This window comes from Cryptosporidium hominis (genome assembly GCF_000006425.1).
Source record: "Cryptosporidium hominis TU502 chromosome 6 CHRO016111, whole genome shotgun sequence".
In the NCBI taxonomy this organism is placed as follows: Eukaryota; Apicomplexa; class Conoidasida; order Eucoccidiorida; family Cryptosporidiidae; genus Cryptosporidium; species Cryptosporidium hominis.
Window position 1 is genome coordinate 1 of NW_667273.1, and position 13115 is coordinate 13115.

Sequence of the window (13115 nt, forward strand, 5' to 3'; positions counted from 1 at the left end):
CTGGAGCGAGTTCTTTAAGAAGTATGGAGGTGAAAGTAACCGAGCATTTGAATGGTATGGAGACTTTGAGGTTCTGAGAGACCTTTTGATACAATCTTTACGTATTAGTGGCAGGTCAGAACTAGACAATAAGAGGATTTTGCATGTAGGATGTGGAAATTCCACTCTTCCAGCTAAATTGTATGATGAAGGTTTTACAGATATTACAAACATTGACTTTTCAAGTCAGATTATTGAGTTAATGAGAGAAAAAAATAAGTCCAGGGAAGGATTAAAATGGATTTGTATGGATATTGAGAAAAACTTTGATAATTACGTTGAGAAGGCAGAAAACTTGGGAAAATTTGATACGATTATAGACAAAGGGTTTTTGGATGCTTATTTATCAGACAGTGCATCTGAGAATGGACTTTCTTCACGAAAAAAATCAACTGATTTTTTGAATTCATCCATTAATCTTTTAGCTCCAAATGGAAGGTATATTTTGATTACTCTAGGCCAGGAGTATGTAGCTAAAGCTTTAAGTATGGGGTTATATAATAAAGGTATTGAGGTTATTGTTGAACCTTTAGTTCGAATTAAAGATTCAAAGTTTCTTCCATATTATATTGAGATTATCAATAAAAGTGATTCTCAGAATTTTGAGAAGTCATTTTTCAGATTCAGAGGATCTGGGACTGAGGAAATTTGTAGTGCTGAAGGTCAGTGTATTTGGACTTTAGCAAAAAGACTTAAGGAGCTTTCTGCTATGTTTTGGAATAACAAATATATTGGTGATTTTATGCCAGGAGAAATAAAGGAATACCAGCTCAATATAAAGGAATCCAAGAATAGCCTTTTTATCACTGTATATGATACAATGAGCAAAGAAAAGAAAAGAAAGCTTACAGTAGGTCTTCTTGTACCTTTAGGAGAGGAACAGGATTGGCTTTATTCTACAAGAAAAGGATTTGAAGAAATTTGTAGTCAAGCCAAGTGTAAGAGATTAATTGTGATTTCAAGATTCTATTCAGATTCAGAAGAAGCTTTGAAAGTGAGTGAACAGGAAATCCTGGATGAAATTTCGAATAATATCTCTCCTTTAGCTTTAAAAGGTTCTAACAGATTCCCTATTCTAACTGTAGGTGGAGACAAGAATCTAGAGAAAAAATGTATTTATAGCTGCTATTCAAAGTACTCTAAGGAAATACTTGTTTATGATATTCAAGAGTCTGGGATTGAGAAGAGACAAATGATTTTCAGGTCAAGCCCAAGACTTATTCAGTCTGAAGTAGTAATTCGAAGAAATGTTTCGAAAACAATTGAAATTGACTATTTAAGTGGACTTTCAAATTACTATGTAGGAGTTATATTGGTTTCAAGTCTTATTTTGGATACTAAAAATCAAGACAAAACGAGAAACGCTCTCATTTTAGGCTTAGGAGGAGGAATTTTAGCTTCAATATTGAGAAAGTTTTATTCAAAGCCTAAACTCCATATTTCTGCAGTTGAAATTGATGAGAATGTAATGAATGTAGCGAAAAATTACTTTGGATTTTCCGAAAGTGAAACCAAAGTTATTATTGGAGATGCACTGGACTATGTTAATAACAATTATTTAGAGATTAAAGACTCTTTGGATTATATTATTGTAGATATTAACTCTGGAAATGTGAATGATTCTCTTATGTGTCCAGGAGTAGAGTTTCTTTCTAAAGGGTTTATAGAGAAGCTGATTGTTTCTTTAACAAAAGATGGTTGCATTGTTTATAACGTTTCATGCAGAGACTCTAATAGAAGAGAAGAGCTTTTTAATGAATTTAGAGATTTGTTGAATAAAATGGAAGAGAAAACTAATTCCAAAAGAATGATTCTTCAGGCAGTGAAGACAGGAGATGATGAGATTAATGAACTATGGATAATCAAAAGAGAAACAAATGATAATATCGAAAAAGTTAGAAACTTTATAATAGAAAATGAATTATTTATAAGTACTCAGGAAAATACATCTTTAGAGACATATGATAAAAAGGATCTCTGGATTAAGAGGTTCTCAAATCTTAAGTAGATAGGGGTAAGAATTTGACTCATTGTTTACTACTTGAAAGGTATAATTGAATATGATATATTTTTCTCTCTTCATCCCAATATGTTTGAGTTCTTTGCTTAATTAGCTCTATATTTGGAATTCTTATTCCAATAGTATTATAAGGTTCAGCTCCCACAAACAAGTATTGGTATTTTGGGTTAGGTTTTTCAACCTTTTGCTCCCAACAAGACATGATTCTGTAACCAGGAACATGATCCTCAAGAATCTCTTGAAAATAGAATTTACAATATACACAGTTAGTACCAGTTGACCCTTCTCTATGCTTGGAGACTTTATATTTTGGTTGTCCTATCCTTGGAGCCCTCGGCTTAGCTTGCTCTGTATTTTCAGCCTGAGGTTTCACAACAGCCTTCAAATTTTTCTCTTTGGATGCTCTATATGCCAGATTTGTTTGGTGTTTCCTTCCTTGAGTATGAGACAAATACGATCCCTCGTTTGTGTGAATTGTGGAACAAAGTCTGCATTCAACTTGTCCAAGGTGGTTCTTCATATAGTAAGGATCCTTAGAAAGATCTATGGACTCTAGAGCAAGCCTCCTAAGTCTCTCTCTCCTCTCAATTGCAATATCCTGGGAGCTCGCCAGAGCTCCGCTACCCGTTTTGTGGCCTCCTCTGTTTTCATAGTCCATTTTCTCTTTTAAGCAGTCATTTTCTATTAGTTTTTTTTACAGCACCTTGGCGCCAATTGCGCCAAAATAATCTACAAGTTCACGAGCATGAATTTGCTGAAATAAAAGGAAGAAAAGGTGGTTGAAAAATGAATACATATTCATCTGTTTAGGTTAATATACAATAATCAAGGTCTTAATTAGAGTAACTCTGAAAGTTGTACTTATTCAATTTTTGGAGTTTTGTAAATTATTTTACTATTTTTAGATTTAGGAAAGCCTGGTCAGCTATTACTTAATCAAGAAAATATGGTCAGAGTTCAGTTGTTTTACAATTCCTCATGGGAAAGAGTCTTTTTTTACAGTGATGAGCAAGAAAACCTCTTTGATAATGAGCAGAAATGGGTATTTAGAGAAATGAAACCATTAGAGGAAAATTTGGACTGGCATACAATCGAGTTGGAAACAAAAAGGTATGTTGTTTTTTGAAGAATAGGTCTGAAAAGTTAACTTCATACTATTTAGAGCTTTTTTGGAGTTCGTTTTGTGTAATACTGAGAAAACAGAATGGGACAATCCTCCTAGTTCATATGGTAGAAAAAATTACTTTATTAGTATCAAAGATGCAGAGAGGGAGTCAGGAAAAGATGCCAAAAAGGGTCTAAAATTTTGTCTAAAGGATGGAAACTTAAGCCATATAGTTTCAAGACCTCCAATTGCAATTGTAACAGACTTGGATGGAACTTTGATAGGACATGACGAGTATTTGAAGATGTTCAATGAGATTTGGATTAGACAGCATATGTTCAATAATTCCAAATTAATCTACTCAACTGGTAGGAACCTCAAAGATTTCCTCCTTGCAGCAAAGCAATTCAATCTTCTTAGGCCTGACTATGCAATTTGCGGGGTGGGAACAGAAATATATGAATTTCCAAATAAAGAAATGAATCTTGAGATATTTTGTCAAAGGTTATCGAATACTATAGGAAGAAATGTAACAAAAGAGGAATTATTCTCCTTGTTGAGATTCCAGGACATGGGGGAGCGTGTTGAAAGCAAGGAGGGAGACGAGGAGAAAGTGACCAAAGATGTCAATCCCATGTTCCCAAAATGGTGCAAAAGCAGGTTATTTGCTTGGCCTGTGGATAAGTGGTTGGAAATCATAAGAAAAACATTCAACAGAGATGAATTGAAAAAAGAAATTCAAGAAAATCTGAACAAGATCGGACTAGAATATTACATTAATGGAAACAACTTTCATGATCCATTTCGTCTATCAGTATCCATCAAAACAGAATATGCTTTGAAAGTGTATGAGGAAATACAAATAAACAAAAAAAGCTATAGGTTCGCCATTAGCGGACAAGGAGCATGGAAATATTTAGATGTGCTTCCTGATAAAGGTGGAAAGCACCTATCTATAATATTTCTCCAAGATGAGATTCTAGGGAATTCTATCCCTTTGGAAAGGTTTCTGGTGTGCGGAGACTCTGGAAATGACGCTCATATGTTTACAATCGAGAGATGCAAAAACTGTTGTGTCGGAAATGCTCAACAGGATCTCAAGGATTTCTTATTAGGAGGTTGCCTAGTGAACAGTGATGAGCCTGAGTCAAGAAAAGTCTTGAGTAGTCAGAGTGAGCTCCTATGTAGAATTATGGCTTGCCAGAATCTGAAGCCTCCAAAAAAAGTAAGTTTTACTCCAAAAATGTCATTTTGTATTTCACTCAATTGAATCTGAACTTGATTAGGTTTTCATTTCTATGTTGCCAAATGCTGGCGGAATTATTCAAGCATTAATACATAATGATTTTATCACCTATAATATTGACAGTCCAAGCAGTTGATTAGACTTTGGTTAAGTCGGAAACTTGAGTAGCTTTAAAGCCAGATACAGGTCCCGATTCGAATGAGGGGCCCAAGAAGACGGGGGATCGGAAATATTGAGTATATCTCTGATACTCAACTCATTTCAAATGATAAGTATATCAGACACTCAGCTATCTTTCTTTCTCTTTCTTTCTTTTCTCTATAATAGTTGAAATCCTTCCTATCATTATATCCAATATATTCTAAACGGCTACTATCCGAATATGGGAATAGATAGCTAATAATTCGCTACCGAGTCTCATATATAAGGCAAAGACTAATAGAAAACTTGGTCTCTTCCAATTGGTAATTGGGAGTCGTACTTAACCATCTTGAAGTTTCTTTCTTCTTCGTTAATTTCTTTTACGAGCTGTCTTTTAAAAATATTTGTTGAGTCAATTGGGATTGACATAGAGTTTTCTTGATTATCCACAAATGATTCGCAAAGCAAGGGAATGTTGGTTCTAAAAGAAATAGGGAATACTTCTTTAAAGTGTTCATTATTTGAAGAGTCATTGAGATGGTTGCGCCCAAATTTCTCAATAAAACTATTACAATTGCCACCTTTGTGTAAGAGATCATCACTCTTTTCTAAATTAATGCCTGAACTATTCTTGAAACTTCGATCGAGATCACTCATATCTACCTCAGAGTCAGAAGTTCCATCATCGTCTTCATCTTCAGTTAAAAAGCTTCCTTCACTTGTGGATTCACAGTCATCATAATAGGTCCAAGACGCACCTCCAATAGCTTCATTCTGTGTAGAGACGGGGTTTGGAGAGGTTACAATAATGTAACTAGATGATCTATTATGAATTTGAGATATAGAAAGGTTTTCTTGGGAATTTTCATAAGGAATTACTAATAGATCTTCGGTTCTAGTTTGTATTGGCGGAAGCTCGTCAACAATTCTAACATCACAAATATCCAGGATTGTAGAGAGAGAAAGATTAGAAAGTGAGGATATATCATACTTTTCCGATCCAAGAGATTCATTAATTAGAATAATTGACTGCTTTATCTCCTCCAATACTTGGTTGATTACGGGCTCTGATTCCATGATTCTTCCTTAATAAATAAACACGTTTTTCGAACGCATACAATTCAAGTTAGGCCACTGATTGTATATTAATTGTTATTTTAGGCTACTTGGTTCAACTTTTATCATACACGTTTGAATAAGTTAGTCTTCTACTCTACATATTAAAATTGGCTACTACTTTGCGTTTGGTAATTTTATGCCATCTTTCCTGCGGGCCAGAAATTAATAGAAAATACCCTCTAATAACTTTGGCAGTAAAATAACAAAAATTAAACTTTTGCCCCTCCTTGCCGGATTATTGGTTAGATTTGATAATTTATATATTTTTTTTAAATAATTTTTTGATTATTAGTAGTAAAACAGATTTTTTGAAGCAAGGATATTATTGCTTTTTGTTAAGTTTTAGCTAGAATAGACCTTCCATAAAATTGGCTGTAAATAAGGCAGTTGGAAACTCTAAATAGAAATTTAATTTCCAAGACTATAAGATATTGTGATTTTGAATGACTTTTCTGAATTTCACGTAATAGATTGCTTTTTTTATTAAAAAAACTTGAACAAATAAATTGAACATTCTCTGCCGCCAAATTCAACCATTAATTATTGAAAAATATTCAAATTTGAATAAATCTCATATTTTTGCGATTTTTGCAAACGAAACCATATAATTTTAACATTCTGCTCTGACCTTCATCTTTGTCCACAAATTTTAACATGTTTTAGTGGCGTATACCGGTGTTTTGACATTCAGACGTTTCCCGCCTAAATTCGTATGTAAATTGGCCGCTAGCATGAAAAAAGCATGTAAAACAATGTGGGTACATGCAAAAAAAACATGGAAATTAAGAAAATAACACAAATGCAGCAGGATGAGATTTTTCAAGAGAATTTGGAACTATTTTTAAGGAACTGTGAGTTGAACAGAGAGGTGGGATGGAGGGAGGTTGAAAACACGGATTTACTAGTCCGTTTGAATGATTATAAAGAGAATCAGAAGAGTTTGGAGCTTTTTATAAAGAAGCTAAAAGAAGATGAGATTGACTCATGCTTGGGAGAAATTTCGGCAAAAAGTCAGCTTAAAGAGTCTCAGAAGATAGTGAGAAGCTTAGAAAAATACAACGAATATTTAAAGGCTATGCTACGTAAGTATATGAATGCTGGTTGCAAAATAAATAAAATATTGAATGGGGAAAAGATAACTTCGGAAGGATCATTAGAAAATGAATCTGAAGACGAATTCAGGGAAAATTTGAAGAAATGCCTGAACATACTGGAACTGCTTTCGATGGATATTGAGGAGCAAGCCAAGTATAAAGACAAGTATAAAGCATTGAAGACAGAAAACAAAGATTTAAAAGGTAGAATTGAGAATTTGACTAGGGTTAAGCCAAGCAAAAAGGTGAGAATGGAGGTTTCTCTGACTATAATTGAACCATTTGAGCTTGATGAAGAATTAATCAAAGATACCCAAATAGTTGAGGATGTTTTTGAGCAGATAAAAAACGACCCTGTGGATAAAAGTCTGGAGGAAGAAGACATTGGTAACAAAGAAATTGATATTAGTTATGAAGTTGAATGTTTGAATTACCTAATAAAACAACATAAGAAGGAAAATTTTGAGCTTAAGCAAAAAATTTTCGAGTATGAATTCAATGATAACAAACTTGACGTAGAAGCACTAATAGAGTCAAAACTTATGGATAAGCAAAGGGAACTAGATGAGTTGGAAGAAGAGTACTCAAATTGGGTAATTAGACTTCAGGGAGAGAATTCTGAGCTAAGAAAAGTAATAAAAATCCAAGAAAAGAAACAATCAGAATTTATTGATAACTTTACCAAAAAAAGCCAAGAGAAAGCAAAAGAAATGCAAAATATGCAGTTAAAATTGGTAGAGAATTACGAGGAGAGGCTTAGAGAAAAGAATGAAGAGTTGAGGAAGCTAAGAGGAGAAAATATACAAGGAGAAAAGGACAGTATAGAAATAGAGTCTCTAAACAAAATAATTAAGAGTCTCGAGGAAAAATTAGTTTCTATTTCCAGTGAGAAGCATCGTTTATCATTAGAACTTGAAAAAACAACTAAAGATCTCAAAGATACCGATAAGAGACTAGTTTTGAGTGAAGAAGAAATAAAGAAAAGAGAAAAAGAATTTGATTCTCTAAAAGCTGAGCAGGAAAAAATCCTTGAACAATATTATCATGAAAAGAAGTTACACCAAAAGTTCGAACAAGATGCTCACTCACTAAAAAAGGAGCTCGATAATGTACTCAGTGATATGTACAAGAATCAAAAGAAAACTAGATCTGGAATTGTTGGCGATTCCATTGATAGCGACAAAATTTCTTCAATTGAAGCTGTTATTAAGCATTGCAAAGAACTTGAAGGTAAAGTTGAAGAATTAGGTTGGGAATTAGATCAACTTAAAAGTGGGAAATCTGTCACTTATACAAATTCAAGTCATAATAATGCGGAAATTGAAACTCTATTTGATCAGGTACAAAGCCTCAAGAAAGAACGTGAACAACTCAAGAAAGACATTAGGCAGAGAGATTGGGCCAAAGTCGAAGTTGAAATTCTTCATAAGCATATTACCGAGGAAATTGATCAACTCAAGAGGGATAACACTCGACTAATGCTTGAAAATCTCAGATTAAGAGATTCTGGCGGAGTCCAGATTTCTCAAAGGCAGAATCTCTTGAATTCAAACAATGAAAATATTCAAGCCAATAGTACGAGATCATCCATTTCGGGTGACAAGCAGGAATTACCAAAGAAAGGTTCTGAAACGAACCCTTCAAATCCTGAAGAAACTAATCATAATAATTCAAATGTTTCTGTTTCTAGAAACAGTATTCAATCTATACTTAATCTAAAGGCTCCTAGAAGGCCTAGTTTACTAGTTCAACAAAGGAACTACTCCGAAAAATAGCCAATAATATACTGCCAAATATAGTTCATCCTCCAAAAATAAGTAATTTCAGTCAAATTATGTTAAATCCCCAAATCTATATTTATCTAAGAGAAATATAATTAGTGAATATTAATTTATTAATTTATAATCTTTATTGGTTTAGAGAATCTTGCAAATATTTCGCGCCATTTCCTTTTAATGTTTAAAAAATACAAATATTTTGAAATTATTTAACTCAATTGTTCATTAAAAATCAAACTCCTACAAGAATTAAGGTAAGAAGAGCTCAAAAACTATAAATATCTGTTTTGATTACTAGAAACTTTAATTGATATTTGAAAGCTCCATATCCAAAAAAGAAAAGTTGAATGCAAGATCTAAAAAAAAAGCCAAAGCAAGTAAATTAGTGTTATCAACTATTCTAGGTGCTTACTTAAAGATAGCTGTTAATGGAGATAATCAGAAATATAATTAACATATATCTTAAAAAGTTCTTGCAGCTTGAGGATCTTAAGTGGGACATCAACCAAGGACTACAAGTTGACCATGTTAGGGCAAACTCACAGAGTATCAATAAACAATTCGAAAAAAAAGGTATTCCCATTCAAATATATAATGGAACTTTAGATTCAATAAAGATTACTTACTCTCCTACAAACGGAACATTTCAAATACATATAAAAGAAATTAATGCTCAAATCAAGCCTAGGGTACTTTCTACTGTCGGAAAAAAGATCCAGCAAGGAATTGTTAACATTATTCTGGATGAAGACCCCATTGAATTTATTGATTCCTACTCATACATCAGAGATCTACCCATATCATACCTAGAACAAGCAAGTAAAAAATCAGAATCATCTATTGCTGATCCCGACCTTATTCCAGACCCTCCCAGGTTTCCCACTGCTGCCTTGAAAATCAAACAGCATACAGATTACCCGCCCAAATATTACCCGCCACTTCATTTCAGTATATATAAGCCAAAAGTTACAAAGATGCCTGCAACATCAACACCACTCATATTTCAAAATCGTTACCAGGAGCATCATCTACCATCTAGTCCACTGGTGTATGGGCCAAGGAATCAAAGTGTTCCTATTTTACAAGATCTCCACAGCCAGTTTCAGCCCAGTTATATAACAAATAATAACCGCGAAAATGGACATGTTAGAACACTTAGGGAAAGCGGTTTTTGCATATAGATTAGAGGAAATAGCTTAGCTATCGTTACTACTATCAGTGTCATTTTACTTTCTACCACTTCTCGAACTCCTCAACTTGTTTTTTGAGGCAGTTCTATTTTTGTTTGCACTGATGAAAGTTTTGTTTAAAAGTGTAGAAAGCTCCTTATCTTGTTGATTTATTTGGTCTATTATAAATCCTGTGTTTGTAATAACATCTTCAGTATTCTCTGATATATCGTATTCCCCTGAGTAATATTCTTCATCTGAAAATGAATCTTCTCCCATGTTTAGAGAATTATCAACTATCCCAATACCAGAGAACGAGTCTAACTCATTCTTGTACGTTCTATTACAAAGTTTTGGGTACTCTAAAGGTTTATAAAGTTCCTCAATCTGATTTAACCAATCTTTTGCTCTTTCTGATTTGAGATTTAAATCCCTAGAACTTTCGTTACCTGAAATGGCTTTCCCCAGAGTTCTACCATCACTTGGGATCTTGATCCTCTCAGCTGTCCTGTTAATACCAAAAAATGAATTCTTTCTTGAAGGTAAACCTCTATTAAAGGAATGCCTTCCATTTCTCGCATCAAAACTCATGGAAAGCTTACTTTCTTTCAAGTCAAATTCATTCAAACCTCTCAAATTTAACCTGTTCTTTTTTTCGAATCTACTATTTTCATTATTAAAGTAGCAATCATTCTGAAATAATTCGTTTATCTCAATCTCAACCTGTCTTGAAACTGCCAAATCTACTTGTTTACACTTACTTTTAAAACTATCTCCTTTTAACCTGTCAATTTCGCTCCTCATCAGCTCATTGTGTTCTAATGTATTACTATATAGCTGGTATGTTTCTAGAAGCTTCTTTCTTAAATTATTTACTTCATATCTTAACTGTCTTCTTAGCTTTAACTCAGTCTTATGTTCTAATTCTACTTGTCTCAATTTTCTCTCGAGGAATCCAACAGTTTGTGCTTCCCTCTCCTTAGTCTCTAAATGTCTCTTTTCCAAATCATTCAACTTCACCTCTAACCGACTTTTGAGCATAAAGTCCTTCTCATTGATTAGTCCCGAATTATCCTCCATTAATAAGCTTTTGATCAATTCAAACTACCCTACATTAACTTAAGCATTAAGTAATATTAAATACTAAGTTTAAATCCAAATAATTACTCTCACTTTATTCCTCGATTTGTAAACAATTCTAAATCTTTTTTTTTTAATTTTCAAAATTTTTAATATTTTCTTTTTCCTCAATTAGATTAAATCTTTGTTATATAATAAATATGCTTACTTGAGTGGCGCCAAAAGATTCCCATTTGCATGCTTTTTAAAAAAAGCCCTCAAATATTCAAGAAAAAAGAAAATCTGAAAGACTCGTCTGACACAGATAAATATGTTTTTAAATAAAATCTGAAACTTCAGATGGTAATTAAATCTTTTGTTTAAATGAGTCACATTAGGCCAGTAATTAAATTAAAAGGAATAGAACAAATATGGTGGAGTTCTACAGATATTCTGTCGTGAGAAGTAACTTCTATCATACAAAAGTCTCTCAAGCATATGTCTAATGAAATTAAAGAGCTAAAAGAATGTAAGCAAAGTTTATCTTATTCAGAAGTTGTTGATATTTATAAAAGATTTGGTGATCTTATAAACTGTTTTGTTACTCATTTTGACTTTAATAGAGTAAAGATATTTTCTCAAAGGAGAAGCATTGCAAAGTACTCCTACCATATATTGATATGTATTATCAATATTATTGAAGATAAGTCATTTCAGCTTGATAAAGAAAGTTTAGTAAAAAGTTGTCAGATATGTTTGAATTATTACTTTCCATCAAAAGCAATCAAACAAATGGAATCCAACTCAAATAAATCAGAATTCGATCTAAATAGCAGTTCTCAGAGGTTTGATTTAAATAGAAGCCAGGATTTATGTAGTACTCCTCCTAGAAGTTCCGTCTCTATGGATATTTCAAGCTTTCTTCCTAACCCAAGTCCATTTAATTTATCTTTAATATCACCAGGATCTTCAAGTATTTCAATTCACCAACAACCTATTACAAGATATAACTCTTCAGAAAATTGTCTCTCTGAATATACAAATTTACATATTCAAAATAATCAAGAAGAACCTTTTAGTTGTGAATCAGAGTTTTTTCCAAATGAATTTCAGTTGCCAATGCCAATTGAGGAAGCAAAAAGAAGACTCAGAGAAAAGCTATTGAGAAAAGAAATATCTGATATGAAGAAACAAAAAAATAAGGAACCTGACTACCAATCTGACTATAGCAATTTAAGTTCTCCTTTAAAAAGTAAATCTCTTTTACATTCTTGGGGAAGTGAGCAAAGCGATAAGTCTGAATTACATATTGAAGATCTTACTGGCGCATCTAGTGAAAATCCATACAAAAGCAATAAAGTTGTCAATATCAAACATAATCTACAAACCCAATCAGACTTTTGGGAATCTACAAAAGTTGCTGCTCAATTAGCTGAAACATTACCCGAACCTCACAGGACTCGTAGAATCAGAAAAGAAATCTATCAACAAAGTATAGAAAGATCTGTTGAACTTTTAAAGAGCTTAGGGATTTGTAGGAACTTCAGACCATCAGTCCTTACAAAGACGATGATACATACTGTAGAATGTATAATAGATTACTGATATTTAGAATGACGAATTCCATTTTCTATATACTAATATCTAAATTCTTAATATAATGCTAAATACTTACTTTCTATATTTTGTTTTAAAATAATATCGGGAGGAAGTCTTTTAATTACTTTTAATATATAGTTTGTGATTCCCAGATAAGTAAACCAATGTTTGAATTTCTTAATCTGTTCAAATTTGAATTTTAATTCATCTTTACTGAGTGAGTTCAAAATATCGAATAAATCCTCAATCTGAGAGATGTGGATAACTATTCCAAGTCTCTCCATTAAATTCCCATATGGAATCCAATTTACATCGTCCCAAATATATATTGGAATAGTTCCTAATTGGACTGATTCATATAGTCGAAAAGAAGTTCTTCCAAATCCTCTAGGACATAAATGAAAAGTTGAACGTTGAATTACTTGTTTGAACTGATCTCCTTGATAGTGAATAAATTGGTTTGTTACATTTTCCAGAACCTTAAAGGGGGTAATTTTATTCAACATTTCATCAGTCACATTATAATATGAAAAAGTCTCGAATAATTTTTTCCTAACAGGGAAGTGTTTTTTAACAATAGTTGAAGATACCCAAATATCCTTTTTTGCTTTGAGTCCTTCATATTGAAGTTCGCCAATAAATAATGGTATAGGAACTTGTTTAAATCCAGTGGTTGCTCCTCCAGCATTGAATACTATTAGATTTGACATTGAAATAAATTTCAATTTAGACTTTTTAAATCCTTC

At 32.8% G+C, this 13115-nt stretch overlaps 9 protein-coding genes across 9 annotated transcripts; 5 read left to right on the forward strand and 4 right to left on the reverse strand.

The window, feature by feature from the left end:
• Window positions 1–241: 241 nt before the first annotated feature.
• On the forward strand, window positions 242–2047 carry Chro.60327 (CG2614 protein). Its single annotated transcript, XM_661448.1, has 1 exon — window positions 242–2047. One exon carries the CDS (start codon window positions 242–244, stop codon window positions 2045–2047), a length of 1806 nt encoding a protein of 601 aa, XP_666540.1.
• Window positions 2048–2066: 19 nt separating this feature from the next.
• Window positions 2067–2717, reverse strand: Chro.60328 (f11a10.2 protein). The annotated part of the gene is made up of 1 exon (XM_661449.1): window positions 2067–2717. The coding sequence occupies one exon, from the start codon at window positions 2715–2717 to the stop codon at window positions 2067–2069; it is 651 nt and encodes a 216-aa protein (XP_666541.1).
• A 751-nt stretch (window positions 2718–3468) lies between these two features.
• On the forward strand, window positions 3469–4434 carry Chro.60329 (sucrose-phosphatase). The annotated part of the gene is made up of 1 exon (XM_661450.1): window positions 3469–4434. One exon carries the CDS (start codon window positions 3469–3471, stop codon window positions 4432–4434), a length of 966 nt encoding a protein of 321 aa, XP_666542.1.
• A 411-nt stretch (window positions 4435–4845) lies between these two features.
• Window positions 4846–5628, reverse strand: Chro.60330 (hypothetical protein). Its single annotated transcript, XM_661451.1, has 1 exon — window positions 4846–5628. One exon carries the CDS (start codon window positions 5626–5628, stop codon window positions 4846–4848), a length of 783 nt encoding a protein of 260 aa, XP_666543.1.
• An 817-nt stretch (window positions 5629–6445) lies between these two features.
• Window positions 6446–8539, forward strand: Chro.60331 (repeat organellar protein). Its single annotated transcript, XM_661452.1, has 1 exon — window positions 6446–8539. The coding sequence occupies one exon, from the start codon at window positions 6446–6448 to the stop codon at window positions 8537–8539; it is 2094 nt and encodes a 697-aa protein (XP_666544.1).
• Window positions 8540–8970: 431 nt separating this feature from the next.
• Chro.60332 (hypothetical protein) lies at window positions 8971–9723 on the forward strand. Its single annotated transcript, XM_661453.1, has 1 exon — window positions 8971–9723. One exon carries the CDS (start codon window positions 8971–8973, stop codon window positions 9721–9723), a length of 753 nt encoding a protein of 250 aa, XP_666545.1.
• A 45-nt stretch (window positions 9724–9768) lies between these two features.
• Window positions 9769–10791, reverse strand: Chro.60333 (hypothetical protein). Its single annotated transcript, XM_661454.1, has 1 exon — window positions 9769–10791. One exon carries the CDS (start codon window positions 10789–10791, stop codon window positions 9769–9771), a length of 1023 nt encoding a protein of 340 aa, XP_666546.1.
• Window positions 10792–11268: 477 nt separating this feature from the next.
• On the forward strand, window positions 11269–12375 carry Chro.60334 (hypothetical protein). Its single annotated transcript, XM_661455.1, has 1 exon — window positions 11269–12375. The coding sequence occupies one exon, from the start codon at window positions 11269–11271 to the stop codon at window positions 12373–12375; it is 1107 nt and encodes a 368-aa protein (XP_666547.1).
• Window positions 12376–12422: 47 nt separating this feature from the next.
• Window positions 12423–13079, reverse strand: Chro.60335 (transmembrane protein). Its single annotated transcript, XM_661456.1, has 1 exon — window positions 12423–13079. One exon carries the CDS (start codon window positions 13077–13079, stop codon window positions 12423–12425), a length of 657 nt encoding a protein of 218 aa, XP_666548.1.
• Window positions 13080–13115: the final 36 nt, after the last annotated feature.